This window comes from Myripristis murdjan, chromosome 24 (genome assembly GCF_902150065.1).
Source record: "Myripristis murdjan chromosome 24, fMyrMur1.1, whole genome shotgun sequence".
Lineage (NCBI taxonomy): Eukaryota > Metazoa > Chordata > Actinopteri > Holocentriformes > Holocentridae > Myripristis > Myripristis murdjan.
The window spans coordinates 4,717,210-4,735,128 of NC_044003.1; the positions used below are offsets into that span (position 1 = coordinate 4,717,210).

The 17,919-nt window shown below is 42.3% G+C and overlaps 1 protein-coding gene across 1 annotated transcript; it reads right to left on the bottom strand.

Annotated features, from left to right (window-relative positions):
* Positions 1–12,036: 12,036 nt before the first annotated feature.
* On the bottom strand, positions 12,037–14,515 carry LOC115356073 (hepatocyte nuclear factor 3-beta-like). The gene is made up of 2 exons (XM_030047078.1): positions 14,444–14,515; positions 12,037–13,212 (listed from the first exon to the last, which is right to left on the bottom strand). Exons 1-2 carry the CDS (start codon positions 14,510–14,512, stop codon positions 12,037–12,039), a joined length of 1,245 nt encoding a protein of 414 aa, XP_029902938.1. The 5' UTR covers positions 14,513–14,515.
* Between the last annotated feature and the right edge of the window lie 3,404 nt (positions 14,516–17,919).

Here is a 17,919-nt window from a genome sequence, read left to right on the forward strand (position 1 = left end):
TGATGATGATTTATACTTTATTTTCAGCCAGGGTTGAAATTTTTCCGTGCATCAACAGCAGCTCCGTGTGTAACGGCACATGACAAAAAGGAAATTAGGACAAGAAACAAAAATGCATACGTATAAGTAACATTACAATCACTGAGGACGGAACTCAGTGCAGATGTCAAGGCGCTTCAGCGGATATTTAATCTGGGATTACGCTCCTCATTTAAATTTAGGATTGACTGATCCACAAAGGAGTGTTTCAGTCTGACCCCGTAAAAAAGCGGCACTCTTATTTACTCCGTCTACATGTTGGTCCTCCAACTTTTTGTCAAGACATTCAAATCAAATATTCTGGGTCATTTTTCTGCCACATCCCCAGCTGCACCCTGCCTGTGACGCCTCCCTGTGTGTTATTTGATCAGCAGCTCCACTACAGGAGGTGAGACGAGAACCTTTGCCCTCGGTTCTGTCCTAACCACGAAACAGAGCGCAGTCGTTTCAAGCAAACATCACGAGTCAAAGCTTGAACCCAAACCGAAGAACAACAGGAGTCTTAAGTCCCGCTGACTGACATCTAAATAGAGCGGCTGAGGTGAAAACAGAGTGGTAATAAAGGAGGGCTTGTAGAAAGTGTTCTTTCTGGGCGAGGATCAGGTAAGATGGATGTCTTGTTAAACATGGGCCGCATACCTCGCTGCTGCCACCGAGGTCAGGAGCTGAGAGGAGGGAGCAGCTACACTGACTTTAACACACAGAGGCCTTTTCCCACCCCATCCCTTCCCTTCTCACACACACACACACTTAGAGGAGCACCCTGCTGTCATTTAGAGTTACAGCCCATTTATGTCTGTCTACATCTAGTCTACATTTCCCCCAATCACTATACAATACAAGCTGTAAGTTGATTTTTCAGTCAAATCTTTTGAACTGAAATATATGCAGTGGTGGAAAGAGCAGAATAAACTGCTCCTCCAGTAGAAGTACTGTTCCTCTGCTGGTATGTGACTGCAGTAGAAGTAGAAGTACTGTTCCTCTGCTGGTATGTGACTGCAGTAGAAGTAGAAGTACTGTTCCTCTGCTGGTATGTGACTGCAGTAGAAGTAGAAGTATTGCAGTAAAAATCTCCTGCAGTAAAAGTCCAAAGTGTCTCATGTCAAATGCCCTGGCAGTAAAAGTGACTGAGCTCCTTTTTCCAAACAGTAACTGTGTTAGCTGGGATCTTTTCCATGCAGTTAGAAAAGGAGGAGAGAACACGCTGCACACTGCATGCTTTTAAAGGGGCATTACGCTCAACTGGAGTGAGGACCCTGTAGACTCAACTGGCATGTGTGGCGTAAGAACCACATCCATGGTTCTCATCATCACTGATATTTTTCCTCTTTTTTCCACACTTATTCCATATTTTTGCCAGTTGAGTCTAAATGGTCCTCGCTGCAGTTTTTCATGGTGCAGCTTTTATTGTGAAATTTGGAAATGACAAAGTAGAGCCAACAAAGTGGACGCGGGTTCCTTTTCTCAGCTTTTATTGTGAAAGGTTCCACAGTCTGTCATTGATCATCTGTTCTCTGTAATGGATCTGATTTAAAATGTAGTGAAAGACAAACTCAAGCAAAAAATGGACTGAAAATTAAAAGGACTAAAAATTAAAATACCCAAAAAAGTACATGTACACAACAAAGCTACTTAATTACAGTAACGTGAGTAAATGAAATTAGTTAGTTCCACCCCTGACTGTATAAACTATAAGCTGTTATATCCCAGCTGAGAAAGTTTTTCTAAATAAAAAGCCTTGGCTGTGACAGCGCAGTGGGTTTAACATTGTCAGCTGAAGCAGAGCGTCGTGAGATAAAAACACTCGACTCAGAATTCACAGAAAAATATGGAGAGAAAAGCAAGTTTCCTCATGTTCCACTGTGATGGATTATCTCGCTCTGTAGAAGTTATTTTTCACGCTGTAAAAGAATGAAAGGCAGCAAACAAAGGAAAACAATGCTCGCTGTGTACACACAGCTGAGAAGAGAACCTGTAATGGTAAGGAAAAAAACGATGCTGTTTCTGCTGCAGCCTCACTTTTGTGAATTAGACTGATAAGATAACAGCATTTTTACACCCAAATTTTACTTGTGCAGTTTAGCCCCTCAATGGTCTGATGGTTTGGCTGACTGAGGCTGTGGAGGACTAAGTATTGCTGCAAAGTTCAACGTTGGCTAAGGAAAAACTAACATGGCTGTTTTCAAAGGGCTCCCTTGACCTCTGACCTCCAGATGTGTGAATGAAAATGGGTTCTCTGGGCAGCCACGGCTCTCCCCTTTGCAGACACGCCCACCTTCTGCTAATCCCATGCAGTTTGGGCCACAAACCCTGCAGTCCAAATGTGTTCCTATGGCCTGTTGTAAAATGGTGTGTGTGTGCAGACTGGGGCCTAAACAGTCTTGGAGCTGCATCAGTTGGCTTTGACTGGAAAGCTGAGACTCTTGTGGATTCAATGAGCCACATTTGATTCATGTGTGATGATGTTGGCCCCCATAGCAGCCATTTCACTGCAGGCAGAGACTTTTGTCAAACTGGACGTCGCTGTAGAAAATGACCTCTAGTGACCTCTAGGACGATCACAGCCTCATCAGACTTTACACACACAAACTAGAAGAGGTCTGGTTTTCCAGGTAGACTGATAACATGAGTTTCTGACACACTGCCAAAACAAAATACTCGACATCCAGTCACCAAAAAATACAATTCTTACAGAAATCTCCAAATGTCAAAAGTTGTTGACACCAAATTGAAACTTGGATTTTTCTGTGGTGTTCCTCAAGGTCTTGCTGTCCTAACGTGGTAATTTGGAGGGATTTTTGACCATTTTTATTCATTTTCAAGTGGTTAAAAGTGGTTAAATTTCGCACCAAATCTGTGTAACAAATCTTATCACCTCAAAAATTGCTATTGAGCATAATTGAGCACAGGAATGGCCATCATATGCAATCTTCAGGTTCCCGTGCCCTTAAAATGGGTCGAAAGAAAAGGCTGGAATTGTAAGAGGTTACAAAAAAAAAACTCATGTTAGATGTTATTGTAAATAAAGTTTAGAAAATGTGTAATGCACGCACACCCAAAAAGATGCGGGTCACCAGAATAAGCAAAGTGAAGGCTGCACACTTCTTTCTGTTAGTTGAAAAGATAATTTATTGAACTTTGTTGGAATCGCCAACATGTTTTGGCCCCTGCCTTGATCGGGGTGTGAAATGAGATAGACAGCATAAGGAAAGCTTGTCAGATAGTTTCCTGCTCCGGTCAGAATATCATAACGGGAACAAACGGAGAGCGTGGAGTTGTGGTGAGAAACTCGCAGCAGAACCGACAGATACCTCAGAGGTCGGTCCTTCCTAGATAAACAGCTGTTTGCCGTTCACTGAGATGTACAATGACGCTTTCTTAAGGTGAAAAGAGCTTAAGCGGCAGTCTGTATGCCTTTCAGACCTCAGGCCTGGCCACCCAGAGAGCCGGGCTGGGTGGATGGGGGTGGTTAGGGCGGGGATATTAAAAAAAAAAAAAAAAAAAAAAAAAAAGTGGCTGGGGCAACGGTCAACAACAGCTAAAAGTCAGTACCGCCTGAACAGCCCAGCTTCCCACACATAATACATCAAACGTTCCTTCATTCTAACACGTTTGCACTGTTTTTGCATCGAAATTCTCACCGAGTGTTGCATATCAGGCGGCATATTTGGCTTTTTGGAAAAGTAAACTACGGCGCCACGCGCAGGGCTAAACCCACTCAGCCAGCGAAAACACCAAAGGGCCAACCAGCCAAATAAAACAAAACCAGAGCAGATAAAAAAGGCTACTGTGTAGTCACCTGATGGTACAGTTTTACAGAGAAAAGGCTCTAAATGACATTAAAGCAAGTTATATGTAGTCTTATCTAATAGCCGGGGATGCAAAACCCCGCCGCAACAAAAGGAAGCCTAAGACGGCGCCTTGATTCATGGGAAAGCCATGGCTCTGCCTTTGTGGCTGCTCTTCTGCTGAGCAAATACTCCAAACTGTTCAGTCCCCGTCTCCTTTCTCTGCTCCCGGCACATTGTTTGTGTCCGTGCATTTCATTCTGGCTGGGGGAAGATTGCTCTCAGAGCCACTGAGCAAACAGTCTAGAAAAAGGAGCCTGCCATCTTTACTCTGTTCCCAGGAGAACTTGCATCTTTCTTCTTCTCCCCCACCTCCTTTTTTTTCTTATTTGAGCTCCAAGCTGTCGCGCTGAGCCAGGAGTTTATGTCAGAAAGCTGAATTAATTGCCTTAAGCCAAAGGGGCCGGCCACCTATCATCAAATGGCTCCCTTAAATGTTTCTTGAGAGATTATTTGTCTCCTCCCCGAGGTTATTAAACCTTCCCGGCGACACAAGGTGTGCAAATATTGAACAGCAGAAACAGTCAAAAATGCATGACCTATTTTCATTCTTTTCTTTATGGTTCTGAATAATTTCAGTTTTCAGTTTTTCTGTCAGCTTGACTCTGCTGTTACTTGCCTCGTCTGTTGCCCCTTCAGGATAATACATGTTTTTTTGGAGGTTTCTCTCTCCAGTGTCTGCACACAGTCAGCGTAGTTTTCCCCCCTTCAGAAGAGGACATTTGCTGCTAGTCTTTTTTTTTCTTCCCCATCTCATCGTTATGTTATGTTTTGCTCTGCTTCCTGAATAGACGCCAGCAATAGAAACAGAGGTCTGGAAAGAAAATAATCACTTAAGAATAATGTTGCCTCAGTAACTTTATGGTCACATCAGTCTCTTTTTTAATTAGGGTGCCTTCATTAGCTGGGACAGTGGTTCACTTCAAAGTGCTTGACACCATCGAATTGGTATTTTAAAATATTAAAAAATTAGTACATTTTAAAAAATATTAATTACAAATGCAAAATGTTGAGGCAAATGAAAAATATAACTGTAAATGACACCTTCAGTCCCTTTTCATGTTGTCTGCTGGTTGTGTTTTAATGAGTTTAATGAGTTCTAATCATTAACAATGCCCAAGTGTGGCACATTCAGAGGAATATTTATTAAAGTTCACCGTCCCTGTGGAAAAAAAACTGATGAAATAAATTAGACAACATGCTCAGCGTGTGAGTAAAGGCACTGGCCTGTTCGTGTTGTTGTCACTGAGGATTCACAAAATAATAAGTGATGGGTAACACACAACATGAGCCAATATTGTCTGTTTGGCCTGGTGATAGCCAGGTATTGATCCTGTCTGAGGTTCAGTATGGAGGTGAAGTTATTGATTAACCTGCTGTGTCTGTTTCCAGAGTCTCAGTGACGGCTCGTTACAGCCTGGCGATTTCACTGCTGTTTCTACTGCAGCTAACTTACAACACTGTTCCTTTCATTCATTCATTCATTTTCTATTTGACTCATTTCCATGTGTAATTCCACAGCAAAATTTCAAAACAAATAATACACTGTACCCAAACCCAGTGCATCTCAAACTTGTTTCAATAATGTACCCACTTTGAAATATTTTCCAGCCAAGTACCCTCTGATCAGTGCAAAAAAAAAAAAAAAAATTGTAGAAAAAAAATCCTCTCCGCATAGGTCCAGCCCAGCTCCATCAGTGTGTGAAACAATCTTCCTTGTTTCCAGCTGTATCGCTGCTACGTTTCAACCACTAATTAATTTTCTGCATTTTTTTTTTTTTTTTTTTTTTGTCTCGTCTTCCCGGTCAGAGTGAACAAACTTCCTCACTCGACGACCACGGCAGCAGATTTAAACCACAAACACACACACCTGACACCTTCAGGGAACCTGGAAGGAAAACTGAAGATAAAATGTGCTTTATCCAATTTACATTTACATTTTTATTAAACTTATCATAGCATAGGCTAAATATTTTAGGACCTATGCAAGACTGCTATTTTTTATTCTTAAAAAAGTCTTACGTACCTGCTGCAGTACTCCAACATACCCCTAGAGGTACATGTACCTCCACGGTCTTAACCTGTACCTTCTCTGCAGGAAGTAGAAAAAATCTTACCTGCCCCTTTTTTAATGATAGATACTTAACAAAAACATACTGTAGATGGTTGGCCTATTATTAGTAGTAGTAGTACAAGTAGTAGTAGTAATAGTAGCAGTAGCAGTATTAGCATTTCAAAAAGTTAAATTATTGATGCATTAACCTGTAAGAAGTATTTTAAAAGTGTTCCATGCAAAATATCCAAAGTCCAACTGAAGTAAGGACCTTTTAGGTTCAACTGACAAAAAGGCATGGAAAAAGTATAATCATTTGATGAGTCCGACTGACGTAACTGATCAACTGCGTGCTCATTCCACATTTTTCACTGAGTCTTAGGGGGATTTCACGTCAGGGACTCGGGCCCGGGTCTGAGGACGCTTCACCCCCAAACTGCGGTTGGTTTGATGAGCATGAACGCTGCGTGACGTACCCGGGCACAGATCGACCGTACCGTGCCCAAGACTGTGAGCTGGGCAATATGGCCAAAAAATAAAAAGACATTTTCTGTTTTTTTTTCCCCCCTGGTTTTAATCTAGATTTTTCTCATTTTCACTAACTACAGCCTCTAACTGATGGGATTCTTAGTGGGCATGATCATGTGACTGGTGATTCACACATGCATTTCTTGGCATGCACGTTCTGTGTGAACAAATCAGTTGTTTGACACTGCTTCTGTAACATTATAGCATACATAGTCATCTCAGTTTTACAATTCAGCTGTTTTATGAATCAATTTAAAACATAAATCCGAATTCATAAATTTAATTGATTTTATTGCCCAGCCCTACTGAGTCCATTTGGGGCGTTTTCACATTAGATATGATTGTTTTGTACTAAGCCTGAGTGTGACTGCCCACCCCCCTCAGCTCCCCCTCCTCTCAGTTTTGACAGTAGTGACTTTCGTATCTACACACTCAGAGAAAGAGAGAGAGCACAGCGGTGGTCGAGCGAGCTTGAGAGTAAATGGAGAGAGGGAGCAGTTCATGTCTGTGTTTTGTACAGTTGGCGGTCTCGAGTATGGTCATGTGTACTCAGGCCCAGTCTGCATCATGTGTGGAAGTGGACCGCTCCCTCTCTTCATTCAGTCTCAAGCTCGCTCGACCACCACTGTGCTGTCTCTCTCTCTTGCTCTCTTTCTGTCTTTCTTTCTCTCTCTCTCTCTCTCTCTCTCTCTCTCTCTCTCCCTTTCTCAAACTTCTTCTGCAAAGTAACTGCTAACTCCAGCTGTCAGATAAATGTAGTGCAGGAAAAAGTACAAGATTTCCCTCTGGAAAGTAGAGCAGGAAAAGTCGAAAGTCTCACTGAATCAGATCCACTCTGCAGTCAATGGACTTGAATACCTTAACCATCTGGAAGTGTGTTGCTGTCAGTCTTACCATTCACTGCTTGTACTGGTCCCAGGCTTTGGTGCCACTGATACTGAAGTCAATTAGGGCCATGAAATATTCCACTATAAACCAGACTGTCCCTATTGTTGTTGTCATTGAGGATTCACAAAATAATAGGTGATGGGTAACTGCTGTTTGAACTCTGACAGGACAGAGATTCAACTGTATAATAAAACACACTTTAGATAATGCAGACTGTTGTCTCCCAACATCAGCGGTCTGTCCAGCAGCTGTATAAGCCTAGTGTGAAGCCCAGCCCGAGCCAGACGATGCTAATGTTAGCCACATGCTTGTTTCAAATGTGCAATTCCATATATCAAATACGAGCTACTTAGCAAGAGAAAAAAATGACTCATAATTTCAAGACGTGGCTGGGGCGCTAACCTGTTAAATACGGCATTAACCGAGATGTGGCAAACCCATTCAAAACATACCTACTGAAACAAAGCCCCGTCCCATCAGATGAACCGGCCTCGGGTGGTGTCACTCCTACAATGACCTGTTCGCTTTAATCCCACAGATAATCAAAATGTTCCCGGCACTCCAGAACCAGCTCATTCTCATTCACAGGGTGTCAGATACCGCAGCTTGGTCACGCCCTTTTTGCATCTCATACTGACGCTAAAGACACCCAGTAACCGCATTTCCACCATCGCACCAAACGTGGGCGAGCTAGTGCTTCCCAAGGCCATTTGGGTTTCCATGGTCACTTTGCTCAAGCCAAGGTGAGGCTATGCTGGAGCCAGTTTCCAGCTGCTAATGGCCCAGGTAAGGGACATAAGTGGAGAGATGGTGCAACTGATCAGTACAGATGTCAGTGCAGCAGCTCACTTTATAGCAGAAAAATAATGGAGAACAAGTGGCAGTCCTGGTCAAACATGGACATTAGGGCATCTGAGGATGTTATGAGATATATAGTGAGAGAGCTGATGGCGGTGGAGATCCAACACACAACGGGACAGGCTCGCTGTGACACGACAGTGGAAAGACGGCTGTTAGAAGCCAAAGGTGTCAGCATGAGTTGCAAGGGATGTTGATGTAGTATAAAGAGCATAAAGGTCCACAAAAGGAGCTGGTTGGGAGGGTTGGCAGGTGTGTAAGCAACAGGACTTACATGCACTAAACAATTTCAATTCCTGTTTCTCAGTGAATCCACATATTGACCAACCTGTCATTATTTTTTCAGCCAAACTGATCTGGACCTCCAAAATAATGATTTCTACCTGCCAAAGTTGCTCGCAGTGCTGACACAGTCAACCAGCCAAAGCTAAATTTAAAGTTTTTTTTTTTTTTCTGAAACCCTGTCCAAAGTGTTTTCTGGAAATGTTTTTGTGCGCTATTTGTCATCCAGAGGTCAGAGGTCACCTTGCCACTGATAAGAGAGAGAGAGAGACAGACAGAGTTGCATGTCCTCAAAATATCAACACTTTAGGGAATCTGATTTTCAAATCCATCATTTGTGTGGAGAGAGATGTGAGTGGGCCACATTCGCTTCAAGGTACATGGCTACACAATTCAGGGTCTGAAGCAATGAAACCCAAAAAAAAAAAAAAAATGTTGTCATAAGATTTAGTCTTGGCCAGGTCTCCCTCAAAAATGACATTTCAGTCTCAAGAAACTTCCTGGTTACATTTTTTTTTTGTAATGAAATATGAACATTTGGTCATAACATCTACTAATTGCTTTGAGAACTACTTTCCCCTCTTTTATCAGTGTTGTCTCTATCTTTTTTTCGGATTAGTACTGTATATAACAGTGAAAGAGCCATGAAATATCACCGTAACATCCCCGTATTGTTATTGTTATTATTATTATAATGACTTGTGGTGAGTCTGTGGGACCCACTAATGAGTGTGCGGTGACAGCATTGTACCTGATGTTAAGTTTTTGAATCACTGTGATATTCCTTTATAATGTTACAATTGGGTCTTTAAGTCTGTTTATGGTACTTTTTTTTTCTCTGATTATCCTAGAGGAACTTATAGTGCACTACGTGAGTAAATAGAGACCATAATACCACTGTACGGTCTCATCCAGGTTTTACCTTCTATAATATCTGTATAAAATTCCCTCTAGGGATATAATGAGTTTATAGTCAGCTGTGAGTTTATATAACCACACAACTGCTCCTCACAGTTTATATAACTAGGAGTTATCTGATAAAATTTAAGTTGAGTGTTTGATAGAAGAATAACCCCATCGCTCAAAAAATAAATTAACATGGAGGTTTCTGAAAAAATATGTGACTTGCAGTAAAAGATGACAGGGTGACTTGAATATTTAAGTTCATTAAGTGAGGTAAAGGTTATTAGCAGCAGTAATTATTGCTGTAGTAGCAGCATTAATAGTACTACTGCTAATACTACTGATAATAATAATAATCCTTCACTATTGCATCTCCAGTGTTTGGGGAAAATTATATTTTAGCCTGTCAGGTTAATGCCTGCAGCGGTGGTTCCTAAACTGAGGTGCAAGGACCTCCAGGGGCCCTTGAGAAGGTTGCAAGGGCCCCGGCAACAAGAAAAAACAGATCCATTCAGCTTTATTCTCAATCTCTGCAATTCAGAACAAGGGAATGAGTAAAAATGCCGCTTTGATCATAATTTCTAGATTTAATTTCTAATTTCTATAATTTCTAGAAATACTCGTTTGACCATCCCCCCCTTTTATTTTTATTTCTTCCCCACCTGATGAGAATTTTTTTTTTCTTTTTTTTTTTTTCAAATGTAAAAAATGTCCAAAAGGAGGGACTGTGGTCTGTTGTGGTTTAGTTTTGGGAGTTTTTGGTCAACGCTGGTCTATAGCACGCCTATTTGTATCTAAATGAAATGTCAGATTAAAGCCTTCAAATTTCATGAGGTATAAATAAATAAATAAATATTTGTACACCCTTTCACAATTTTCAGTCATATCCGAGCTGCCTTGTAGTTTTTTTTTTTTTTTTTTTAGGTCTGTCACAGTAACGGTTTATCCAGCATGAAGGTGAGCCTGCGGGCCTCCTGTCTCATAATAAACATGTTAACGTTAACAGAGTTACCGCGGGACAGATGACCTCACACTGTGGTTTACTCAGTGATTTAAGGGCTGGTTGCCCCCTGAATTATCTAATTTAATTCCCTTGACAATGTTAGGCCTATAGGAAGAGTTTTATTCCAAAATGCAGTTTTGGGGGAGGAAAAAAAAGTTACTTAACATAGATCATCATTTCTTTCTAAGGGTGTGTGTGTGTGTGTGTGTGTGTGTGTGTGTGTGTGTGTGTGTGTGTGTGTTCATAGACTATCAGAGTACAGAGTATTATCATTTTGTCAGCCACAGTCTTAACTTGCCTTATATCCTCAGGTACCAAAATGCCAAAATTAGTTTTTGTTTTTTGATATAAAGCATTTTTCAAATTGATATCTCATTTTAGCCTCAAAATTAAACAGTGATTTGTTTTAATGTTTGAAACCAAACTTTTCAAGCGTTAAGGAAAAACTGAAATTGTCAGTAAACTTTCACCATCCTCTTTGAATATCTAAAATACTTAAATAGTGTTGAAGTTAAAATCAGTCAAGGACTTTAATTAAAAAGTATGAATTATACACTTAATTAATTAGGAAGATTAATAAATTGTCCTAACATTTCTAATCCTACGATTCTCACTCTTTTGAATTTGAATAAATATTTAAATTGGACAAAAGTAAAAGTATAATTTTGTCAGCTGAAGTGATCAGATTGGTGCTGCCTTTCCCTGCCAGCCCTCTTCCAGCGTGAACAAATACGCAAACACTGGTGAGACATATTTTTCAGTATGGATTGAATCACCCAGTAAAAAATATCACTATTTCTTTGAATTTTGTATCAAGGGTAAATTTCCAGATCATAGGCCTTCACCAGATTTCAACCATCAAACATTTTCTGTGGATGAATTTTCTCGACCCGAGCCTCTTGTTATCCTGCGTGTTGAGTTTGAGCAGATGAGGCCTGAGCTGCTCTGTTATCTGTTTTATCGCCTCTGTCTGATGTTAAATTGGTTTAAAGGGAAATCATTTGACCTATTCATTGTCTATTGTTCCTTTTCTTATCTGCTGACAATGCAATCAGCCTCTGTGACCCCGCAAGTGATAATCAAACCACTTAGTGCAAATGTGTGGCCCATTCTCAATAACAAAAGCTTATTATAAGCTATATAGGCTATTAAATCTCACATATGCTCTGTTTTGTTTTTTTGTTTTTTTGTTTTTTGTTGTTGTTGTTTTTCCTCGCACATACTCTGCCTCAACTAAAAAGAATTTTATTCCATTTTAACGCAGTGGATGTCGTTTAAATATACCCTCTGGTGAAGAATCGGCCGAAAAATATAAATGTAATAGAAACTGTGAGGAATGTTAGGAAAACACACTCATATTTTCATATAAACAATTTTATCTGCTACACGGATACAAATATGTGAAATACAGAAATGATGCATGGCTTTGATAGCTTGTGGAAACGGGAGGAAAAGTTTCAGGCCTTGGAAAAAAAAACTGGAGCCTTGCAGGGCCTCTTCCCGTGCACTCCTTATTCCTGACGCACGTAAACAAAACCAAATTGTCAGTTTACAGATGTCCAAACTGTAGTGATTTTATTATTATTATTATTGTTATTATTTGGCCGTACATTGTTCCTGAAAAGTCTGAGTGTTCAAGAGGAGTTCATAAGCGGCCGGGAGTAGACACCGTGGTAGTAGTTGGTGTCGGCGTGAGTGGGATCCAGGCCGGTTTTAGCTGTCATCGACCCCAGAGACAGCGCACCGGACACCGGGCCGCCGTAGCCTCCGTACTGCACCACCTGGTCCATTTTATGGTGCTGCTGCTCGGACATCAGGTTGTTGATGGAGAACGGGTGGTTGAAGGAGTAGTGGTGGTGGTGGTGGTGGTGGTCTGGTTTAAAGTGGGCGGCCTCATGCAGCAGCAGCGGGTGGTGGTGGGAGAACAGGTGCTGGGTCTGCGCCAGAGGAGAGGGGACGCGCGGTGGGCTCGGGGCCGGGGCCGGGGCCCGGGCAGGTTTCCCCGGCTCCGCCCCGGGCCTCTTCTCGTCTTTCCCGGAGGAAGCGCTGGAGGAATGCGGAGAGTCCGCGTCCGAGGCCTCTGACCCCGGCTTCCCCGCCGACTGGTGCGCCTCCCTACCGCCGGGTCTCTTGTCGCACTTGAACCGCTTCTGGCGCCGCAGGTAGCAGCCGTTCTCAAACATATTCCCCGAGTCCGGGTGCAGCGTCCAGAAGGAGCCTTTCCCCGGTTTGTCCGGGGACCGGGGCACCTTGAGGAAGCAGTCGTTGAAGGAGAGCGAGTGGCGGATGGAGTTCTGCCACCGCTGCTGGTTCTGCCGGTAAAACGGGAACAGGTCCATGATCCACTGGTAGATCTCGTTTAAGGTCAGCATCTTGCTTGTCGACTGCTGTATTGCCATGGTGATGAGGGAGATGTAGGAGTATGGCGGCTTGGCGTGAGTGTAGCTCCGCCGGTACGTCTTGGGGTCCCGGGACCGGATGTTGCCCTGTCCGTACACCGGGCTCATCACGGCCATGTTGCCGTACGGCGCCATGGCGTTCACGGCCGGCGGCGGCGGGCTGATGGAGCTCATGCTCGGGGGCAGCGCGGCGCCCATGCCCGCCATCCCAGCTCCCACCCCGGCTCCCATTCCGCCGTGCATGGCCCCGGGGCTCGGCGACATCCCGGCAGACATGGAGTGGTTGACCCCACCCGGGTTCACGTAGGGCGCGGTCATGTGGCCCGTACTGGTCATACCAGGCGCGCTCATGTAGCAGCTCATGGAGTTCATGCCCAGACCGGAGTTCATGTTGGCCGCTGTGGTGAAACACTGAGACACAGAGAGCCAGGAGAACCGGGTTATTAAACCATAACACTGCATTTACCTAACATCACCAGCTGTATTCAAAAAATAAAAAATATAGGCTATCTATCTATCTATCTATCTATCTATCGGGGCAAGTGGAGGAATGACAAGATATTACAAATTGACCAGTGTTTATCAATTATTACTTAAAGAGACCGAGAACATATTATGTGGTCCATGTACTGCATTTCAACATTGGTCCTGACGCTGCGTCTGATTTAATTTGGATTTGACTTCCACATAAGTCGTTCAATTTTTGCCTGGTCTGTAAATCAGATTTGCACCCCAGATTGACAGCCTTTTGAAGGCCAGAGCAGGGAGTGCGTAAAGGCCCGACACACATACAGATGCTGTGGAAGGCGCAGTCTGAGTTCAGTTTTGTGGAATCACTGATGCAGCGCTGCAAAAGTGGCAATTTAATTAATCATTTAAATTGCTCTTGACTCTAACAAACCCAAGTTTCTAAAAGTGGATGATGTCACTTGTTTCCTTTGCAAATCAACTTTTTTTCTAGAATGAGTGAGTGATTTAGCAACATATTGACCTGGTTTGCGGGATAAGAATAAGAATAATAATGATTATTATAGCCTAATAATATTAAATAAAATAAACATACACAAACCAACAAAGACTGATTAAGCTTTTATGACATTTTTCCTCATAAAGTTAGCCTATATGAGGATGGGACTTTTTCAGCGGGAACGCGTAAATCAATTCTTTCATGAAAACAATAATAATAATTTCGTACTGGCTGTAGTTTGCTTTACGACCATAGTTTACCCTGCATTAGCTGGTTAATGTAATAAACATGACTGCCAATCGGTCTATTCTTAATAGGCTCTTATAGTCTCTGAAATCCACCTGCCACTTCAGGCAGAGTGAAAGGAAATTTAGTGCGAGACAACCGAATATTAAATTTGGATAATTGTCAGGCAGAATTGGCCTAACAGCATATCGGATAATAGATTAGATCCTTAACTTTATTTTAGAGGTTTTATCTAATAAAATGAAAAAGCAGCAGCGGGACAGATGACAGGCGTTATCTTCTGTGTCCCAGCGGCCGGGGAGGAGAGCGGCGGAAGTATCCTATCCTATGCGTCTCAAGTCAATATTTGATCACAAAGTTAATATTATCACAAGGCTAATATTGAGCTGTATAAACAGCGGAATGCAGATAGATATAAAGCGGACCGACCTCGGGCTCTGCGTAGTAGCTGCTCCAGTCTGAGTGGTCGTGACCCTCCATTTTAACGGCGCTCAGCATCGTGGACGCTCCGACACAAATTCAGCCCCGCGGGAGAGAGAAACACAGCCCGGCCTGGCCCAGGTGGAGGCCCGGTGAGCGGTGGCTCTGTGGCGGTATCCCGATGCAGCCGCAGCGGTTACCGGCGGGACGGAGTCATGGTACCTGCCGTGCGTCCCGGCGGCGAGCGGCGACTGGCGCGCGGTGACGGCTGACTGCTGACTGCTGCCGCGTGACGTGGGCTCCTCGCTCGCGCTGCTCTGGAGCCAGCGTCCAATCCGCTCTCTCCTTCCTCTCTTCCGCGAGGGCCCGATTTGAATATTGTATACCCACACCTAGGCACGAGACTCCCGCCGCGGCCCGCGGGCAGGGATGCTCACAGGAGGGGAGACCCGGGACGGGAGTAACATCATCACCTGCACCAGGAGGGGCGGACCTGCAGGGGCGGACCTAGAGAAACACTGGTGGGGGGGCTACAGGGTGGCAGGGAGTTTGATCAAACACCACAAAGCCTTTGAACCCAGAGCCTCCAGCTTCACTCAGCTCTGATTATTCTAATTTCTTCAGAGTTGATAACTAAAAATAACCTTATTCTGCTTGTATCGGTGTTTTCTTTCTATCACTGCTGAAATCGCTCTGAAAAATGAGAGTGTGACTGTCTCATCTTACGCCACATTCACTTGCACTCGGACTGCAGATTTTCAGTCTTGTTAGATTGCCCAAATTGGGGTGGTAGCTGGGGTGGCAAGGCCTGTTTTTAGGGTGGCAGCTGCCCCCCATGCCACCTTGGTACGGGCTGGTCACCCCTGCCTAAGAGTCATGTGATCAATGTCATGTGACCACCAAGGTTAGACTATTATAGTCAACTAAAACCAAACTAAAGACTAAAACTAGGTGTGAGAAAAAACATGTTTGTGAACTGAAATGAAAACAAAATCTATTGACTTAAAAAAATGAAATGATATTGTTGGTGCTGGGTTTGTGTTGGAGTACCTATATTGACAAACTAAGACTAATGCTGACACTTTTGAAAACATTTTTAAACAATAAAGACTAACCTGAAATGAGCTGAGCCACTTTGTAAACTAAAATGAAATAAAAATAAAAACTTTTATTCTATACTCCTATTGTTACAACTTACCCCTGCAGGGCGTGTTACAACTTACCCTGGTAGTGTGGGCAGGTTTAACAATAGATCTCCTTGTATTTGACACCAGTTTAAAAATTCTGTGATATTGTTGGAGACTGGAGGGTACTTGGTGTCAAAATTTGAGAGATCTAACACAAAAATGTTGCAAGTTATGAGACAAAAACTACTAGAACCATCCACAGTCTTCCCTAACGGTATTAGCCTGTACACTAACCCTGATAATATACACGTTGTTATGGGAGGGACGGAAGCCTGGAGGTTGGAAAGATTCCCATCAGAACGACTTTTTTGTAAGTGTTTACATCAGTTGGAAAGTAAATAAAGCAACGTTGCATTTCACTTCAGTCCACACGTCATCAAGATGTAACTCTAAGTGTTAATTTGACAACATGTGGTCATTTCCATGCAGAGTTGTTTTTTTTTTACAAGTAGCCCATAGGTCAGTATTATGGCTTTATTAAATTTATTAGCCTCCTTTTCCCACGTTACAACCCATGTGCTCAGTGTTGCATGGGTATTATGGTAAGGCATTGCTCTGATGACATCGGCCTAGCTAATGATACACTGACTGATGTACAGGCTGCAGGTTGTTGTGTTTTTCTAATTTCAGCACAGCGAGCTCCCAGTGCACGTCTCACAGTAACCTACTCACTGGAATCCTGTACTTTATTTTACTGTTTTATTAAGCTTCACAATGCCCTGTTTTCATTTTTTTCTTGGTTGTCAAAGGCTTTGGCTCTTTATTTTGAAAAGTGCTTGGCTTTTATTAATAAAGACTGTTATTAAGAGGCCTGTCATTGTGCCTGTTTTCCCACACTAACCACATTAACGGCCATGGTTGTTACCTTACAGTGATATGACTCAGCCTGCCTGGTTATAAAAAATGCTAAATTAATTAAACAACAACAAAAAATAATAATAGTAATAATAATAATGAAATAATGATGTTTGGCATATGTTATGCTTGGCTTTTTTGCTTGTATGTAGTTCATTATAGTCAATCTGTTGTTTCATGTAGTACTTTGTAGAACATTATATAGTACTAACTTTTTCAGAACATTTTTAAAGAATGACAAGAAATATGATTTATATTCTTATGCTCATCCTTGTCAGGTAAAACCCAGTTGTTTGTGCAGCTTCTGTTCTTATTGTGGTAAAATGAACAAATACATGAATGAATAAATGAATAAATAAACATGGTGCAGGGCCAAAGCCAGCAAATAATGTACAGTTGCTATACAGAGACTAGCAGTGCGCTATAAAACAGTTTGTGTTTCAGCGCAGATCTCAGCTGTCGGTCCAGAGGTCCAGCATTGATCGACTCCTGCTCTGATAAAACCAAGGACAGACTGTTCTGCTGCTCAGCCTGCACGACGGGACAGTTTGTAACCTCAAACACAGGAAGGAAAAAAAAGTCAGTCTTAATGAGTCACTTATATCAAAATTTTGAATCTTAATTTTTCTTAACACAGCTGTGGGATGAGATAGGGTTCAGGTCCACTTGTTTCCAGAGCGGTTTCTTTTGATTTAGGATTTCAGATTCTAGAAAAACAGTGTCAGGAAATATTATTTTTTAAATATATATGTTTTATTTCTTGCAGTGATAGAGGGTGAGCTTTTCATGGGAGCCTGCTCACAGCCTTAATCTATTTTTTTTTTAAAGTATTCACGACCAGCAGCAGGTGTTAGCCTGTTCTCCTACATGAAGAAATAACACCCAGAGTAGCTGTTTTTCTGAGTCTGCAGCTCAAAAAGGCTCTTAATTATTATGTATATTGGTATAATATTTATGATTGATATGATTATTATTGATGGCAATGGCATTATTATTATCATTACAATTAGAAATGTTATTATTTATGGTGGTTGTAGTATTAATCAATCATTAATCAATCATTATGATCATTAGTAGCAGTAGAAGTAGTAGTAATGTTTAGTATTATAATCAGGAATTTGCAGTTGGCCTAACTTCATAATTTCATGTTATTGTTTGATCGACTCGTCTGAGGGCTGAGGAAGTGGCTGAACCTGGAGTTACCGAGCAAAGCAGAAAACCTGGGCAGCTGTTTGAAGACGGTTCTCGAAACTAGACCTAGTCACATTTTCTGGAGCCATTTGAATTAACAAAATCTTTTAATAACCTTTAATAAAGGCAGTCCACCAGCCTCAGCCTCAGCCTCTGCGCTCTTCTCATGTCACTGAGAACACAACGCCCAGCAGTGTGGTCATACATACATTAAATACATTCCTACATTCACACCACAAAGAGAAAACAAAT